Source organism: Armigeres subalbatus, chromosome 3, assembly GCF_024139115.2.
Source record: "Armigeres subalbatus isolate Guangzhou_Male chromosome 3, GZ_Asu_2, whole genome shotgun sequence".
Taxonomy (NCBI): domain Eukaryota; kingdom Metazoa; phylum Arthropoda; class Insecta; order Diptera; family Culicidae; genus Armigeres; species Armigeres subalbatus.
Genome location: NC_085141.1, coordinates 170083004 through 170102864, shown reverse-complemented (window position 1 = coordinate 170102864; position 19861 = coordinate 170083004). Strand labels below are relative to the sequence as shown.

General features: G+C 43.1%; 2 protein-coding genes across 10 annotated transcripts in view; one reads left to right on the top strand and one right to left on the bottom strand.

Moving 5' to 3' along the window:
• LOC134223873 (flotillin-2) overlaps positions 1-19861 on the top strand; it is a 619172-nt gene that overhangs the window by 559929 nt on the left and 39382 nt on the right. The gene's annotated exons all lie outside the window — the stretch shown is intronic.
• On the bottom strand, positions 902-19679 carry LOC134219991 (glucose dehydrogenase [FAD, quinone]). The gene is made up of 4 exons (XM_062698912.1): positions 19163-19679; positions 10560-10960; positions 10220-10390; positions 902-2872 (listed from the first exon to the last, which is right to left on the bottom strand). Exons 2-4 carry the CDS (start codon positions 10759-10761, stop codon positions 1368-1370), a joined length of 1878 nt encoding a protein of 625 aa, XP_062554896.1. The 5' UTR covers positions 10762-10960; positions 19163-19679; the 3' UTR covers positions 902-1367.

The following is a 19861-nucleotide window of genomic DNA, read 5'->3' as shown; positions in this document are numbered from 1 at the left end:
ACCATCAATGCCCGGATGAATACATATCTAGGCAGCAACGACAGGCAAAATGGCAGAGGGAGTGGGACAACAAGAACAAGAGCATGTGGAATGTGGATAAACCGTCTAGTCCCAAGCATGTTGACCTGGATTAACAGACCTCATGGAGAGCTGAACTTTGGCTTGACCCAGTTCATAACAGGCCATAAATGCTTCAGGTGGTTCCTGCACAGGTGTGTAAATACGGTTCTTCCGCCTATCCGAGACGCCTGAGCACATTATGTTCACGTATCCATGGTTCGAAGCAGCGAGGAGTGCGTGGTAAGGGATTTTAAACATCGGCAGGCCGCTGCAAAAAAATTCGGCGAAGGCGTGATGTCAAAATCTGTCGGTAGTGCAGTGGTGGCTCACACCTCTAGGAAGAATGAAACCCTCCGGAAATCGGCAGACCGTCGATTATGAACCTCGAAAATATGCTAGGCATATGCGTAACACTGTAACTCCATTATTGTAACCAACCAGGCCCGCTTTATAGTAGAAGCCGTGATATTGATAACAAAACATGATATGAACTTGTTTGAAATAAGTGCCAAAATAAAAGGCGAAAATTTAGAAAAAATTTCACCGAAACATCACAAAAATAACAAATTTTGCTATAGATAAGAACAAACTAATGGCTCAATATATTGAATAATTATTGTTAATAGCAAAACCTGATATTTTTATGATATTTTGGTGCAATTTTTTGTTACCTTCGCTTGTTTGTTAGCACTTATTTCAAACAATATCATATCATGTTTTGTTATCAATATCACTTTTTACTGTTGATGTGCTATTATCGTTTACCCGGTTACCCACTACGACGCTAAAGAGATAAGGCTTTCTGGTTTGCTGTAAGCTTTAAAATTGAACAGAAGAATAGTAAGACCTCATCATTTTCTATTATGCTTTTGTGTTCGATTAGACTAGATTAGAATGAGATACAAAGATATTCATGCAGATTTTTTTTTCGCCAAATTGAAACAAAACAACGTAACAAAAAAAATCATGGTTTATTTGCTTCTAATTTATGTACCTTAACTTTATTCAGTGTGTTATTATTTTACGTCTATATTGTCATGAAGATGTAACTAAAAATGTCCACTCTTCCGCATTTTCTATGATTAAAATGCCTATTATTCTATTGTTCATGCTCAAGTACCGTTCAATCTTATCAGGTTATTGTCCCATTATCAGATCACAATAGTTTTCTTATACTAACGCGATTTCTACACATCTTATAACTAATGCATGACACATGATCTTCGTACGTTTTATGGTCAAAATAAATAAATCATACTACTGTCGCGCACTAATATATACATGAAAATTCGTCCGGTATACGTGGTCTACGTTTTGACTATACTTCGTTTGATCCAGAAATCCTTAATCATATCGGCACCTTTCTCTGCAATCATTATCACTGGAGCATTTGTGTTCGCACTGACCAGTTTCGGCATAATACTGGCATCGATCACCCGCAAGCCGCGGACTCCGTATACCCTCAACTGGGGATCCACCACGGCAGTTTTGTCCCAATAAGGTCCCATTTTGCACGTCCCAACTGGGTGGTAAATCGTGCAAGTGTAATGCCGTATCATGCACTCCCAGTACAAATCGGTAAACATTTTAATATGTGAGCAGCCTGGAAATTTATAACCACTCATGGTTGATTGGAATTTCTGCATGGTTTGTGTTCGGGATACAGCGTACGCAATTTTCGCTCCTTCTATCAATGTTTTCAGGTCCAATTCGTCGTGTAGGTAATTCGCGTAGATGTATGGATAATCCAGTGGATTGCCACTTCTCAATCTTATTTGACCAACACTTTTTGGGCGAAGCAACATAGGAATTATACTCCACGCATCCATATTGTTAATGGGTGCAAAAACAGCATTATAGAAGGAATCTGTCAAGCCATGTGCTTTACGAAGTTGATTTCCTCCGTCCGAGTTTGTAGATCCGGAGACAAAATGAAACTCAATGTCAGGAAAATCATCGGTCGCGTTCACATACTTTGTATTAACGAATGCGAGTCCTTCCACACCTCCAAGAATAGTAAGAGGTCCTTGCCCTAATACTGCATATTGTAAAACTGTAGACATAGTGTGATATCGATGTTCCACGATTGAAACTGGTTGATTTATTAAAAATGTGAGACCACACAAAGCTACGTGATCTTGTAAGTTGTCACCAACTGCTAAATCTTTGATCAATGGTATTCTATGCTTCGCTAATTCGGTTTTATGTCCAATTCCTGACAACATCAGTATTTGAGGAGAGTTCACTGATCCTCCAGATAAAATAACTTCTTTTGATGCTCTCACCACATGTATTTTTCGATCTCGGATGAACTCGACGCCAAATGCTACTTTGGTAACAGGGTCGATCAGAATTCGGGTAACATGGGAGTACATAGCAACATGCAAGTTGGGTCGTAGCCTGGCTGGTCTCAAAAACGCCTTGCCGGTACTGCATCGCCCTCCCCGACGAATCGTTCCTTGAGCGATCATAAACCCAGTTGTTTTAGCTCCATTCAGATCTCTATTGTCGTATCCCATCTCGACACCAGCTTCCACAAACGCTGCTGCCAATGGTGTGTGATAGGGCGCTTCCCCAACCGTGAGGTAGCCGCCCGTGGAGTGATATGGTGTATTGGCTAAATACGGGTTGGTGTTGTCTTCCGACTTCTTGAAGTAATACAGAGCGTCTTTGTACCCCCAACCAGTATTACCGAGCTCTTCCCACTGGTCATAGTCCTTTTTATTGCCTCTCAGATACAGCATGTAATTCAGCACACTCGATCCACCTATTACTTTGCCTCGCGGCCAATTGCATCGTCCTCCAATCATAGCTACAACGAGAAAGTAAGAAAGTGTATCAATGGATTGTTTTACGCAAGTCAAAATTTATGTTTGGTATGCTAACATAAAGCCATAACTGAGTTAATAAGTTTTTTACTACCATCCGGGCTTCCCCACTCACTATTTAAAGCACGTAAAACATCTAAAACTAATTACTAGAAAATAGAATGATGAGAAGCATTTTAAATATTATTTTTTGATAGTTGTAGCTACACTAGAAAACAAATGTTTGATATCAGTAGGGGAAGGTGGGGAGACTTGATCACCCCCTGTTTTATCGAGAACTGAAGTAGTTTTGTTCTAGCGTATTTTTTAGTACAGATCCTCTAGACAAATGACCTTTATGTGGTGAGTTATTTTTTGGATTGACAACCTTATTTATTCTACAGGGCGGATTGTATGTTTTGACCTTCCTAAATACTTTTTTGCAATTCCTGACCATAATACCTGGTTTACAGTGTGATAAAACGACCTACTTTTCCATGTCAACCAAATGGGTGCTTTAATGACCATTATGCAACTCAAATGGGTAGCATAATAGTAGTTTGTGCAACTAGTTGCAAAAATCGAGTTTTGCAACGAGTTGCACACGCTATTTTTTGCAATGACGAAAAATGGGCTTTGATATGATAAATCTGTACCGAAATGGTACAATTTTATTTACTTCACATGATAAATCTTGCCAAAAGATCATGCTGCTGCAAGAAACAAACATGTTCCATGTTATTATGCCTCATTGTATGCTCGACACACCATAAAGCGATAGATAAACCCGCCTTTGGAAAATTTGATGTCATGGCCATCAAATTATTTCATTTATTGTGTGACACGGAGAATACACTATTTGAACACTCACCCAAGCTAATTGAGCTGAATATGGTCATGTAACTACTGTTCTAATGCTGGTTTTTCATTTTAGCACCCAAATGAGTGCTTTAATGGATTTTATGCAACCCATTTGAGTTGCATAATGTTCATTAAAGCACCCATTTCATTTGTATGGAAAAGTAGGCCGTTTCATCACTCAAATGTCAACTGCAAACCAGGTATTATGATCAGGAACTGCAAAAAATCTATTATAGCACTTATTTGGGTGCTATAATGAAAAACCAACATCAGAACAATAGTTACATGACTACATTTTAGTGAATTAGCTTAGGTAAGTGTTCAAATAGTGTATTCTCTGCATCGCGCATAAATTGAATAGTTTGATGGACATGGCATCACAGCTTTCCAAGTTCAATTATCACCTAATGGTTTGAAAAGCTATGCAATGTGGTACGATAACATGGAATCTGATAGTTCTCTGCAGCAACATGATATATTCTCAAGAATGATCATGTGGAGTAAATTAGACTGTGACATTTGGTACATATTTAACGTACTGAAGTCCATTTTTCGTCATTGCAAAAAAAAGTGTGTATTAAGGTTAATCAGTTCAGTGCGTGTTTTCTCTTGTTTCGGACAGCAGAACGATCGCGCGATCTGCCGAAATATTGTGTTCTGCATTGTGCGGCCGGTAATGAAGTTAATCAGTTTCAGTGCGTGTTTTTTCGGAGTAGCTATCGAGCAAGCGTTGTGCAGTGCGTGTATGATCGGTATATAACACTATAGGTCTCCGGGCCTTCTATCAAAAGTTGTTTTTTGGAGTAGTCCTATAGCCTTGCGGTACAACTTTGTTGTACGAGAAAGACAAAAATGCGTAGTGTTGATCAGACTTCGGCAAGTGGTCCATTTAGCCCTTTTCTCATCTGTTTTCATGGGAAATAGTAGTGAACCAAAAAGTAATCACACCTGTTTTAAAGGGATACGGGAAGCACGAACAATCATCAAGTCGTCATCATTTTCATCATTGAATGCTTAATTTTTTTCTACAACAAATATGATTGATACATTTACAGTTTCATCAAATAACTGAAAACCGAAATACTCAGCTCCAAAATTACGAGGTGACAATGCTAGAAAGAGACGAAAGACAGAAAAATAACCCGGTATGTAGTGCCTCCCCGAGTCACCTTAAGCATATCGAAAATATTTGCATCAAGATTTTTTTATGTACAAGTTATCCGACTTGTCAATATCCCCAACTCAGCCATCTTGGATTTTTGTATGGAATTTATGCTCGTTTGTTTACGTTTTGCACTGAAAATGTATGTTTCCCCCCCCGCGCTGGTTATTCCCATCTATTGACGAAGTCGGATAACCTGTACATAAAAAAAATCTTAATTTGCATATTGTAATTTTTTCTTCATCTAGGGAGATTCGGGCAAAACGGACAGTTGAAGAAAATTGTTCAACAATTAATTTTCTACATAGAACTTTTAATTTTAAAAACCATGAGGGTATCTCGGATTTTTTTTGAGGTTTTTGTTTGGATATTTTATTGAAATCAATGGGAATAATTATACTTTTATGTACATGAAAACCCTCCCGTCTGTAAACTAGTAAACTAGGTGGCCCAGAAGCGTAATTGTAGGCAGAGATATACTGCCCATTATCGCATATTTGTAACACTCGCATTTTTGTTCATTTTGTAAAAAGCCTGTGAATCGTTCAGAAAGCTCAATTTATTAAATCTAATCCCACAACAGTTAAAAATGCTTTACTGTGGTAAACTGGAAATGATTGAGCTTGTGGGGAGGATTGACAAACGATTTACAAAATCAACCAAAATGCAAATGTTACAAATATGCGATCATGGGCAGTATAGAAAACTGTTCATATTTGACGATGTTATAGTCATAAGATCAGCACAGACAAGAGCTATTCAATGTAGTGAGATTTACGCAAATATTGTACTAAGAACTATTTTAATATATTCCAATACATCTAGAAGTCCGTGCTGAAGTGCTCCGGATGTAATCAATAGGACGTCATCAGTTGCATTCTAGCAAAAAATCCGCTTGAGGCCCTTTCAACACATTTTAATTACAGCTACTACACCTGATGGTATAATTGCAATATTTCCATTATCAGACGACAGGTGGTGTTGCTGCGCGTTTGTATCAATGTAATATTGCATATACACTAGTGACGTCTGCTGTTCGATATCGTTTTATGTCCAATTCCAATGTTCCTTCCACACATACGAGGTGCAGAACAATCCTGAAGAAATTTGAAGTAAACAGCTAGAATTTAGTATGGAGTTGTACAATGAAATCTCTCTTACTGTTTAGAACTGTAAAACAAGTCGTGGGTACATACAATCTTAAAAATATTTGTTGCTTTTTGACCTAGCTTTTATATTGATGCGATGCGTAGTTGATGAGAACCAATGAAATATCAATACAAGGAAATTCATTTTTCTTTAAATGTTGTGGCGCCATCCCTATCAAACAGCTCCTTTGTCTATGCCTTATTGATTGTAACTTCAGAACAATTTGAAAAAAAACTAGAATATCCGTTTTGAACTATTTTAAATAGTTTAGCATTCGCAAGGGCAATTATCACTTTTGATTATCGCCTTTTTTATCTTGGTGTCAAATAGGGTAAATGACGGCTTTGTCAGGTTTTGTTCTATTATTGTCAGGAGGGTTTTTGTTGACCAAATGTTATGAAATTTTGCCACTACATTGTTTGGTATGCAATGAATGGTTAGGCCAAATTTTAGCACAATTGGTTATAGGAAACCCCCTAAAAATAATAGAACAAAACCAGCCAAAACCGTCATTTCCCCTATATAATTTTTAGACCACAAATTTGCCACCAAGAGAAATTTAAATTATAATACAATCATGTACTTCTATCTGCACAAATATCCTACATAAATACCAGCAGGTCACGAATATTAAAGGAACTCTAACATGGTTCTTACGCACATCTAGATGTACATAGACATAGACCCGTCTAAAATGCACCATTCTAGACGGCTGCTCACTTTAGCCTATGAACCCTATCGACTTCGCTAGCGTACACGAACGCGTTAGAGTAAAATATTCGAATTCTGGTGCGTTAACTAATCTAATTACAAATAAAAGACAGACTGTTGGGCTGTGAAATGGTGAGTTGACATCTGGGAAGGAGCGACCTACACAGCTCTGGTCCTCACAAGTTCCAATCTCACGCTTCCACGGGTCTTCAGATGACAATCGACCGCCAGCTAAGGGTTTTGTACTTAGCTGGTAGTGCAGTCTGGGCACTGTTGTCCTTCTGACATCAGCTAGAGTGAGTGGGTGCGACCAAAGGGACCATCGTCCCTAACCCCTAATCCCAAGGCGTTAAGCGACCCGTGCCGAGGGGCTTGTGAAGGCGATGAACCGCAAACGCGATGGGCTTTCGGCCACCGAGGTGGTGACGGAACAGCTGGACGCCATCATCGACTTTGCGTCATCGAAGCATAATATCAGTAAGGACCTCAAGAGGAGCTTGCTGAAACTTCGAAAGTCGATGTTGGACGCCAAGCTGGAGAGGGCGGTCGGGACGGCCAAGTGTAAACCCGTGAAATCCGTGGAGTCGAGGTCTACCCAGACTGAGGCCTAAGGATTCGCGGGCTCGGGCCAGGTCGAATCGACCGAGGGCGTGCCAGCGAAGACGGTGGTGCCAAAGTCTACCCACATTGAGGCTCAAGTATTCGCGGGCACGTCGGGGGTCACTGCTTCAACGATGCAGACACAAAAACGGGAGAGACAGTCTCCAGGGGATGAGCTCCCTGGGGGCCACTCCAAAACGCGGAGGGTTACTACCCCGAACAAGGGTAGTGGGGCTGAGAAGCTGAACCCCGGCCAGGTACCTCCAAAACCGGGGGAGGAAGGACCTGGGAAGGTCCGTCCACCCAGGAAAGACAGTGGCAAGGGGTTACGGCAGGCTGAGAACTCTCAGCCGCACCAGACCAGGGAAATAGAGGGGGATGACGCCTCCTGGACCCTGGTCAAGAACAAGAGGAAACCGAAGACGTCATGGGCCGAAAAGAAGGCCCAGGCGAATGAGGGTAGCAAGAAGTCTAGGGTAGGCGCCTATCGCTCCAGAGGCGATGCCCTAGTCATCAAAACGGACGAGGCTAAGTACTCGGACGTCTTGAAGGCGATGAGGAGTGAGGTGAACTCGGCGCCGACGTACGTCGAATAAGACGTACCCGGATGGGCGAGATGATCCTCGAGCTGAAGCGGGGCGTCTCGCAAAAGGGCTCCGCCTACAAGAAGTTGGCGGAGGAAGTCCTAGGCGAGACGGTCAAGGTGAGGGCACTCACGACGGAGTTAAATCTAAGGGTTAAAGACCTGGACCTGGTGTGAAGTGGAGATGCCCACCGCAGCCGTTCGGCTACGGAAAGGTCCGGCAGGGACGCAGATAGCATTGGTTCGGCTATCTGCAGCGGACGCCTCCAAGGTACTCAAGTTAGGGAGCGTCAAGGTGGGATGGTCGGTGTGCCCTGTGGGCATATACGAGCAACCCGAAGTTTGCTTCAAGTGCCTGGAACCGGGGCACAAGCAATGGGACTGCAAAAGCCCTGATAGAAGCAATATCTGCCGACGCTGTTGATTGGAGGGACATAAAGCACAATGCTGCACGAACCCTCCCAATTGTTTGATTCGTTCCAGCAAAGCTGTGAACAGCAAGCACCCCATGGGGGGTTCGAAGTGCCCGGCGTTTAAGCGTGCTGCAAAATCATAGTGCAGGTAACGCAGCTGGCTTGCTCGGCCACGCCCGAGTGTTTGGTGTGCGCAGGTTTAGAGGAAACGGCGGAACACGTGTTGTTCGTGTGCCCACGTTTTCGCGCAATGCGTGACCACATGCTTGCCACATGTGGTCTGGACACTACCCCGGACAACCTAGCTCGGAGGATGTGTAAAGATGAAGTTGGCTGGAACGCCGTTTTATCGGCTATCGCCCAAATCGTCTCGGAGCTACACAGAAGGTGGCGCGTGGACTCAAGGATGACTAGTTCAGGCGCAAATAAGAGGTGGTCCAAGGGATCGGAGTCGGCTTCATGGGTCATACCGGTGGTCATGCTCTGTGGTCGAACTCGATCCTTTTATCGAACAAGTGGCCGCGCGAAGAACAACATGGTATCGTCGCTTTCGCGGCGTCGGTCAACCGGGTGGGATCCGAGTCTGAGGACGGAAAGGGGTCCTCGTCAAGGCTGGGGCAGGCGTAGGCACCGCGTCGGCAAGTCCCTCTGTGTGTTGGCGAATAGACCCTGTCGCAGATAGGTCAATTTGGGATGCACGCGGCATCATCATTCGTGATACCAGTCGTGCAGAGGGGAGCAGGCGCGAAGTCGACCCTTCGAACCTTCCGAGGACATAGGGCGTGGTAAGGCCACCTGGAAAGCCGGCAATGCGCTGGCACGATACCAAGGTGTTCTTCTAAAAAAGCGAGTCACGATGTTCGGTGCTGCAAGGACACGCAGCTAACCTCGAGGGTGCGTTGTGCACTGGCCCCCCTTTGAAGCATTACTTTCTGGTTGTACCGAAGGGACTATGGGCTTGGCGGCAATGGAAACGATTTAGCGGGTCGGGGATGTAGTCCTGCCTCTCTCGTTTGCTGTTGGAAGTGGTCCCAAACCCCGCACTTCCTGGACAACCCAGGTTGTCTGTTGAGCAGATTCCCCCTCCATTGCTTAGGAAGAAAAAAAAACACAAACAGACATCATCTTAGTTCGTCGAGCTGAGTCGATGGTATATAACACTATGGGTCTCCTTGCCTCCTATCAAAAATTCGTTTTTGGAGTGATCATATCGCCTTTCGGCACAACTTTGTTGTACGAGAAAGGCAAAAACATAGACAAATGTATTGCTTCAATTGAACAAATTTTCCACGAACAATAGACGTTAAAAGCTTCTATTTAGAAGGATTTATCTATGGAAAAAATGTTCAGTTTTATTGCTTTTTATTTATTTTTTTCCTTTCGCGTATACGCGCATAAGTATACGTAAAGGCTAGAGGATCACTCCAAAACCGAACTTTTGATAGAAGGCTCGGATACCCATAGTGTTAGGGCTCAACTCGAAAAAAAACTTTATATTTGTTTATTACTTCTATCACGCAAAAATAGCGTTCCAGAATTCGTGAACCAGCAAAAATACACCGTGATTTAATTTATGGATTCGGGAGCACCAGTCACGTTTTCCAGAACGTTCCAGAAAACGTGACTGTATTCCCGAATCCGTGACTGTAGTTCCCGAAAAAAATAAACCGTGAACTCGTTAGTTCACGAATTCAGGAACGCTTTTTTTTGCGTGATACCCTAATTTCTTTATTACCAATTTCCTATTTTTATAGAAAATATCAAGATTTCTTTTATACTCTAGTCGTTTAGTAATATGAGAACTATTTTACATACAACATACGATTGATTTATACTTTCATAGCATACGCAAAACTTGAAAATCAGTACTTACCGAGACAGTACTTCCCCGAAGGTTCCGTTTTATACTTCCAATCAAGTTTGCTCAACTGCAGATATCCCGCCATGAGTGGCACTTCGGAAATCTCCGTTTCATCCCCGCCGGCTTCCAGTACCAAGACATTCCAGTTTTCAACCTCTGTTAGTCGGTTCGCCATTACCGCCCCTGAAACAAACAAGAAACAAGTTAGGCTTCCACCAGCTTGCATAGTATTACGTCAAATTGTTCAACATGTGCGCGTAATGCAACAAATAGATTGGGAATTTCCAGCTTTTCCCAAATCGCACATGGAAAAGAAGACGCAAGATAAGTAGGAAATGATAACAATACTAACCTGCTGAACCGGCACCTATTATTATGAAGTCATATTTATCCAACATCGCATCGGTCGGTACATCCATGACTCTCGCCTCCGGATCCATAAATTCTTCATACTGGAAATAGGCAATAGCCGCCACTAGCATAGGCACGAACCAACCAACACTGGAAGCGGCTGTTGCTACGGAGCCAAACGCGGCTCCTACCAGCTCGCTCATTTCGCTTCGTTCGTTATTGGCGGTTCGTTATCAATTGCTAATTAATTCTCCTTTTCAGCCAAATCACTCTCAGAGAGCTATATTATTACGAACGGATTCAGCTGATTCGGTCCTCCACTGTTTGGATTATCTATCATAGTCCGGCACCACATACCTTTGCGAATTATGATACGTATAGGGAAAGCACGTGTGGGCAGGTCTAGAGAGGGAGAAGAAGTAATGTTCCCAATTATTAATAGAATATCATCGAAATCTTTGCTTCTAAGAAGTTGCATGGCGCAATTTAGGATTTCATTCTGAATTAGACCAAATGCAAATTTCAACAAACAAAAATGTAAAAAAATGGAAAGCTGCTCATACTTCCATAATTTCTAATAACTAGCAACGATATAAAATTTTGTTTTTCTACCTAACGCACTTACATTAGGGGCTCACCAAAGTATAGTGACTCTGCTTTGATATACATGAAATTGTTAGTGTATAACACATTTGCATTTAGAATTCCGTGACACATTTCGGATGTAGATATTTAATGGTTTTGATGGTTCGATCAATGATTAAACATCCTGATTGAATCACCTAACGGTGTTGATGCCTTTCTCGTGCATAAGACATACTAAACACTTGAAAGAACGTTTTTGCAAAAAAAAAACAAAATGGGCGTAACTTTTGATTCCATAGTCCAAGCCCATTTTCAATAGAAAACAGGATTTCCAGTCGAATGCAACTTGTTCCAATCAAACCGGTTCAAAACTAGTGCTCAAAAGATGAGTGAGTTTTATTTTGCGCACATACATACACACACACATACAGACATCACCTAAATTTGTCGAGGTAAGTCGATTAATAGATTACACCAAGGGTCTCCGGGCAAAGGCAAAAATACATTCAGTGTATGCGAAAACAATTCTGTCAGTACAAGTTTTGTTAGCTCTAAACACATGTCCAACGCAATTATCGCCAGTACCATCATCAATCATATATCTCTTGAGTTTCTGTTCACGTTTTATTGGGAGAGAAATTATGTAACAGTGTCACTAATTAAAACCAGACACTCATGCCGTCGAACATCAAAACTCTGACGAAAGTGTGCGTGACAGGTCTTCACCAGAAATAATGCTCATCCTTACTTTGGTGCTCTACTCATTTATTATTCACCGCTTGTTGTATGATTTCGAATGATCTGCTTACGAGGCAGAATTTGTCATCGGACCTTGACAGCTGAAGTGTGAGCTTTAGTTCAAAAGTTTTCGAAGAAATTGATGTTTTTTCAACATGGCCGCAGTCGAACAATCTGATCAACCTGAATCATCCAAACTTATATTTTAGAGACAGCTGGACTGAGACACCCCCAATTTCCCTCGATTGCTTAAGCCTCAGCCCGTCGACAGACTGACCTAAAAATTCAAACCCAATTGCGAGAAACGCGCTTCATGTCACGTACTACAAACCAAATTAAAATTTCATTCAAGTTTTTGGAAGTCGATTTAAATCAGATACGATGACAAAAGTGAAGTTTTATGTCACCCAATTGCAGAATATAGTGGCGTGAAACAGCCAGTCATCGTTTTGAAACTCCAATTAACTATTGCAATAAATATATTTCTGTATTAACCCGTAGTGAATTTTGTATGAGAGAAACATAGTAGTTTGGAGAATAAGAAAAAGATATATTTAAACTTTGAGGTATATTTAAACTATAAACCTTTGTTAATCCATCTATCGTTGTTAGTATCTTTCTCGTGCATTATGCCTTTCGTGGATATAATATCATGGCATTGTTGCGCTATACGTAGATTATCTTAGATTCGACAGTGATACTCAATGTCTTTTTTAATCCAGATTTGGACTGCTATCAGAAATCAAAATGGGTGTGATCTTAGATTACAATCTAATACAAAAATAACAAAACAATGAGGATTACTATTCAAGTCCACGTCCATCTTATCCGTAACTAAGAAGTTGAGCAGAAATTTTGATTCTGTACTAGACTCAGCGTCATCCTCATATGCACTACAGAATTGGATATTTGAGAATGTAAAAGTGGTAAAAAAAATCGACTCTCTAGACATAGCTACTGTATCCATTGTGCTTTTCTGATTACCACCCAAAATACCTATTCATGCAAGGGCTAAATTAAACCTTTCAATTAGGGGTTAGTACACTCTAGCGCCTGTGAAAAGGTGATTTGCGGGATTTTTTTTAAAAGATATGAAACGATATTTATACATTTTCTCCGATAAATTACTTTCTTTCATCGTACGTAGGATTTTTTGATTATGTTGATGAAAACATGAAAACATGAAAAATTGACAACGTTTTGAACAAAAATAAGGATTTCGGATGCAAAGCTTGCACCGAAAAGCCATTTTTATGATAAAGATAAGCGTCTACCTACAATAACAGAAAAAATGCTGTACCTACAATTCAAACATTCAAACCGCATTCAAAACGGACAAGTCGTTTTTGAGCTATCCTGTCCCCCTACATTGAAGACATAGTTTCAAGACACGCTGCGACACTACTTCACTTTTCGGCCCGTAAGTTCGGAAAGCAGTGTCTCATGAACCGATGTCCGATGAAACAGACACTTCAAATATTCTTTTAAAACAAAAAAAAAACCATTGAGAGTGTATTAAACCCTTATCCTTTCCGTACTTGACGTCTGTTTCAATAGGTTACAAATATGAAAAGTGCTGCAAAAACCTCATTTTTGGACAGATTCATTGACAAAAACTTGCATTCCCTCCGGATGGATTCATATTTTAAAGCATACTAGTTCGGAGGTAATCCACAGTACTGTGGTGGGCTTCGTGGCCGTGCGGATAGCGACGTCAATCGTCTAGACGCATGTGCTATGGAGTGTGGGTTCGATTCCCGCCCCGGTAAGGAGGAAACTTTTCGTGATCGAAAAATTCTTCACTGGTCCACTGGGTGTTATGTGTCCGTTGTCTAATGCTAGGTGTTAAGTGTTCAGTCTGTACGACCTCTGGTCGAAGACGGTGTTCCTGTCTTTTTTAATAATTATGCCGCATTTCGTTGGGGTTAGTTGTCCCCAAAGGAGTTGTCATATTCAAATTCAAGTCAAAACAGATCCCGTGACATTACACTTTTTTACACAGGATTATGTGTTCGCAACATGTTTCAAAAAATCCAAAATAGTTTAAAGAAAAATCACATGATATTAAAATGTGGTGAACATTGAGGATAAGTTCAAAATTGAAAAAATGTAAATCGTGTAAAAACAGAATTCAGTGTATTTGACCAGATGATTCAGTTGATTTAGTGCCACATGGCTATTTAAATAAATAAATAACTATTTTTCTTTTAAATTGAGCGGTTTTCATTCATTCATTCTTTCAAAACCTCTCGTGGCACCTATGGGAAGTCGTAGAGTTCTTTGCATCTTTCTTAAGTAGGTGTCCAACTAACCATCCTTTTCCTTCCTCAGCATTCGCAAGGACGTGGCCAGGGCAGATCTGGACTATTGGAGAGTGCATTGCTTTCACCCAAGAGATAGTGGTTAGTCCCAAATCAATATCTGTGGTAACGGATGAAGGTTATGCTACACTCATACAAAAGTCCAGGCTTGTACCACTTACGAATTTGTGCGAATTGCTCATGCTAAATGACAGCTTCTCGGTACAATTTTTTGTACAAGTAAGGCAAAACGTCTGTTCGTGATAAGACAAACAGAAAAGATAATCCCTTCATTAAAGGAACACGCCTGCCAGGTTAAGTGAGGCAGTGAACGAATTCAAAACAGCAGCGCTGAGGGCCGATATAGCGGAGCGCGCATTGGCACAAACTAAGGCACATGCTGTTGCAGTTCCGCCGAAACAGGGAAGTATCGGGACATTTGCGTTATATCCGTTATATCCGGAAAAAGAAACTGCTCGGGGTGGAGAGTACACCAGCCTCCATGACTCCCAAAAGGGCAAGAACCTCAACAGGAGATGACAGGCCAGGCGGACTCAAGAGGCAGACACGGGCGAACGATGTCGCCGTCGAAGGGACAGACGCTACTCCACAGGGAGAAGGATGGAGTACCGCAGTAGGTCAGAAGGAGAAGAGAAAGAAACAGCTGAAGCGAAAAGAGGCGAGGAAAATGGAACAGAACGGGAAAGAAAAGCCTCCACCTCGTAAAAATACGCCGAAGGGGGAAGCTGTACTAGTAAAGTTAGAGAAGATCCTGAGTTGAGGGACTTGGGCGAAAACGTGGGCTTTGGACACCGGGCAGGAGCTTGTAAAGGTCCAGACAGATCCAACATGTGCTGGAAATGTGGGGAAACAGGTCATCTTGCGAGAGACTGAACGCAAATACCGAAGTGTACGCTTTGCACTTAAGAGGACGGAAATGACCATCAGACTGGTAGCTACAAATGCCCAGCCTACAAAAGGGCGTTCGCAGGCCAGCAGTAATGAATATAATTCAGATTAATCTGAATCATTGGGAAACCGCACAGCAAATGTTAAGGTAGTCTACAGCAGAAACGATGTGCGATGTCGTGATAATTGCAGAGCCGTATCGAGTTCCCCCTGATAACGGCAACTGGGTGACAGATAGAACAGGTTTGGCTGCTATACAAGTTATGGGCAAATTCCCTATTCAAGAAGTGGGGGAGAGTTCATGCGAAGGCTTCGTGATTGCCAAAATCAACGGCGTCTTCATATGCAGCTGCTATGCATCTCCAAGGTGGACCGTGGAGCAGTCCAGCCAGATATTGGATCAGTTAACCGATAAGTTGATCGGACGACGGTCGGTAGTCATAGGAGGTGACTTCAATGCCTGGGCCTTGGAATGGGGGAGTCGAGTAACCAACACAAGATGATATATCCTGCAGGAAGCTCTAGCGTACGAGTGCTAGCTAGATGTACGATTGTGTAATGAAGGCTCGGTAAGCACATTTCGGAGAGATGGGAGGGAGTCTATCATTGACATCACGATCTTCAGTCCTTCTTTGTATGGACTGGAGAGTTAGTAATGAGTACACTCACAGCGACCACCAGGCGTTTCGCTACCGTATTGGCCAACGAAACCCTGGTGCAACACGAAGAAGTATAACCAGTGAACGGAGGTGGAAAACGAAAGCCTTCAACAAAGACCTATTCGTTGAGGCACTTCGACCGGACAGCAGTACCGAGATCATTGATGCGGCGGAGCTAACAAGAATGATGGTAAGGGCTGAATTGTGCCCAGACAAGTTGAAGGCAGTTGTGGAGGGTCTTTTCCCGAAACATGATCCGACCATGTGGCCGCAACCACCATACGACGAAGGAGGGGAAGCAAACCCCGTAGATCGACAAGTGTCCAATAGCGAGCTTGCAGAAGCGACTAAACGCCTGAAAACGAAGAAAGCCCCCGGTCCGGATGGAATACCGAACGTTGCGTTAAACGCTGCGATCCTGGCATACCCGGACATGTGCAGGAGGGCGCTGCAAAAGTGCCTGGACGAAGGCAATTTTACAGAAATGTGGAAGATCCAGAAGCTGGTGTTGCTGCCTAAGCCAGGAAAGTCACACGGCAATCCGGCCGTGTACAGGCCATATGCCTGTTAGATACGCTCGGGAAGCTCCTTGAGAGAATCATCCTCAATAGGCTGACGAAATGTACAGAGAGAGAACGCGGATTGTCGAATATGCAATTTGGATTCCGTAAAGCAGTATCGACGGTGGATGCAATTCGAACAGTGCTCGAGAGTGCTGAGAAGGCGTCCAAGCAGAAGAGACGAGGAGATCGGTCTGCGTAGTGGTCACGATAGACGTGAAAAACGCGTTCAACAGCGCCAGCTTTGAAGCCATCGCGGCGGCGCTGCACAAAATGCGGGTCCCCAACTATCTGTGAATATCCTAAAAAGTTATTTTCAGGGTAGAGTTCTGATGTACGATACGAACGAAGGACATAAATCGATGCGCGTTACAGCTGGTGTTCCCCAGGGCTCCATACTTGGTCCAACTCTTTGGAACGGGATGTACGACGGAGTGTTGACTTTGCAGCTACCCAGAAAAGTGAAAATCGTAGGTTTTGCGGACGACGTGTCACTAGCGGTGATGAACGAGACTCTTAAAGAAGTGGAGGTGTTGCTGACGGAGACGATAGCCATGATCGAGCGCTGGATGAACGGTGTTAAGCTGCAGATAGCTCACCACAAAACGGAGGTGCTATTAGTCAGCAATTGCAAAGCGATCCAGCGGATGGAGATCGTCGTCGGAGGCCATGCGATTGCTTCGAAGCGATCACTGAAGCACTTGGGAGTGATGATCGACGATCGGCTAAATTTCAACAGCCACGTTGACTACGCCTGTGAAAAGTCGGCGCAGGCAATGAACGCAATAGCGAGGATCATGCCAAACGTAGGCGGTCCTAGAAGCAGCACGAGGCGTCTGCTAGCTAGTGTCTCGTCATCGATACTGCGGTATGAGGTTCCTGCTTGGGGCAATGCACTGCAAACCAAGCGGAACCGGGAAAAGCTGAAAAGTGTGTTCCGGCTGATGGTAATTCGAGTCGCGAGCGCATATAGAACGATATCGTCGGAGGCAATATGCGTTATTGCTGGGATGCTACCCATCTGCATCACCCTAGAGGAAGACATCGAGTGTTATCGGCGAAGAGACACCAGAAACGTAAGGAAGGAGGTGAGAATTCGTTCGATGACGAGATGGCAACAAGAGTGGGACAGTACGGAGAGAGTGAGGTGGACCCACCGGCTCATCCCAAACCTGTCGGTGTGGTTGAACAGAAAGCATGGTGAAGTGAACTTTCACCTGACGCAGTTTCTGTTGGGTCACGGATGCTTCCGGAAGTACTTACATCGGTTTGGACATACCAATTCACCGTTATGTCCAGAGTGTGAGAATATTGAAGAGATTCCAGAACATGTGGTATTCGATTGCCCAAGGTTTGCGGAAGTACGTAGAAGAATGCCTGCCCTACGGGCGTACAACATCGCAGAGCGAATGTGTCACGAAGAAGGCACGTGGAATGTGGTCAGCAGAGTCGTGACGCAAATACTGTCAGAGCTGCAGCGTAGATGGAGAAGTGACAAGCAAATAAGCGTATTTTTGGGGAAAAATCCAGTGTGAGTCCAGTGAGCAGTATTTGGCCTCGGGTCGTCGAGGCGCCGGCGAACCGGAAGGCTTCTGCCAACCGAAATCGTCGGACCGACCTTGGCACTCGAACAGCCAACCTGCTGAAGAAAGCGCTTCGGGTATGTAGGGCACCGCCTGTGCGGACGTCATCCACGAAGTAGGCGCAATGCGCGAAAGCGTCCCCTGCGATAGCCGCCGGTAGACGGGGCACCATCAGTGAGGAAGTTTCCTTCACCGGAACTGGTGGACTACCCTCGACGCCGGGGGTAGTCAGGAGGATTCGAGTTAGGAAGTTTGTGGCACGACCGCCGAGGTATCGAGAAGCAGTGGATTAACCAGCCAGTCGGCGAACTAGCATAAGCTAGGGGCCGGAATTTTAGAAGCAGTGCTTGAGCACAGCCATTCCGTGGTCCCGGGGGGATCGAGGCAAGGAAGATAAGGGACCCGGATTCATCCGGGAGGCACATTTTTAGCAGGTCGGGAAGGAGCCCAGCCCTGATCGCCTTTAAGGTGTCTGTCGCGCAGATTTTTGATGGCCTTGTAAAAAAACACGCACACACACAGACTGACAGACATTTGCTGTCACACAAGGTTTAGAAGTGCTGTAAAGAATCTGTTCCTTTTACTTTCTACATATGAATAGCCAACATATTTCAAAGGAATGACCAATATAAAACAGGAACAGACGCACATAGGACCTTGGTTTTAAGAACAGGATACGAGAGACGTTCCCAGTTTTAGTTACATTAAGCCCATGTGTATATGTACATTGTACAAAATCACGTAATCTAAATATGTTTTTTGCATTACAAACATAGGACCTTGATGAAAATCTTTCATTACATTGGACATTCCATTCGGTGTAAGTATATTATAATTTTAAACTCCTTCAGACCAATCATTAAAAAAAAATCCTGATTGATTTCAAATTTTCATAACTCTTTTTCATGATGATAATTTAGTGACAATTTTAATGTATAGTGAAACTCTTCTGTCTGTCTGTCTAATGTTTAAACTCTTCATTTCATCGGTTGTATACCAAACACAAACGGTATCCCAGCTGTGTATACTCCAGTCAACAGTTACATAAGTTCGATCCATCTCGTCTCGTTAACAAGACTTACGGAACATGTCTCATATTGTTTGTTCATTCCGACCAATTAGTAAGAAATTTTGTTTATAGCTACATCTCACTTTCTTTCTCCGTGAATCACCTCACCTAACTATGATACAATAACGAAATAGAAATGAGCGCACGCATAACACGTTTTCTACCGGTGCAACGACCTTAACCTACACCTTCCGATCTTACCTTTATGTCTTGGTGGTCAGTTAGCATCCATCCACAGCACACCAACGGTATGCGACTGTGCATTGAGAAAGATTTGAGAAACGACGACGTCACATTCAAACAGGTCTGTTAGTCGTACAGCAAGCAACAGGTAGTTTAATTCCGCCCACTGGCCCAATTGTACTTTCTTTTATTCACTCTTCCTGACTTGTGGTTTCACTTCTTCAATCAGATTCTTCACGTATATCACCGATTTTGCCTGCACTTAAATGGGCCATCAGCTCTTCTTCCTCCGGATACGAGGTGGGCCTTTTTTGTACACCCTTTACATAAATCACTTCAAACGACATCTATTTCCGGTTTACTTTTTAGATTCGTAGGTGGCACCAATATGCATTACAATAACAGAGAACCAATAACAGGCGCATTCATTTCAGTCCGCAAATTCTATCTCGTCACACCACCCCGAACATTCGATTACGATCACTATAGGACATGTTTACACCCCACGAAAGTTAGATACGAACTGACTTAGTCTGACTGGAAGTGGAGCCAACTGAGCTCGCGTGAATGGTTGGTACCGTTGGATCTTTCTTTCTTTCGGATTTAATTTCTTTTCGCTCGTTCCCACTTATACTCCCCGATCCTCCAATTGATCACGCGTATGCTTCCTCGCTGATCAACCACAGTTGCAGAGAGGCTCATTCGGAACTGTGGTCT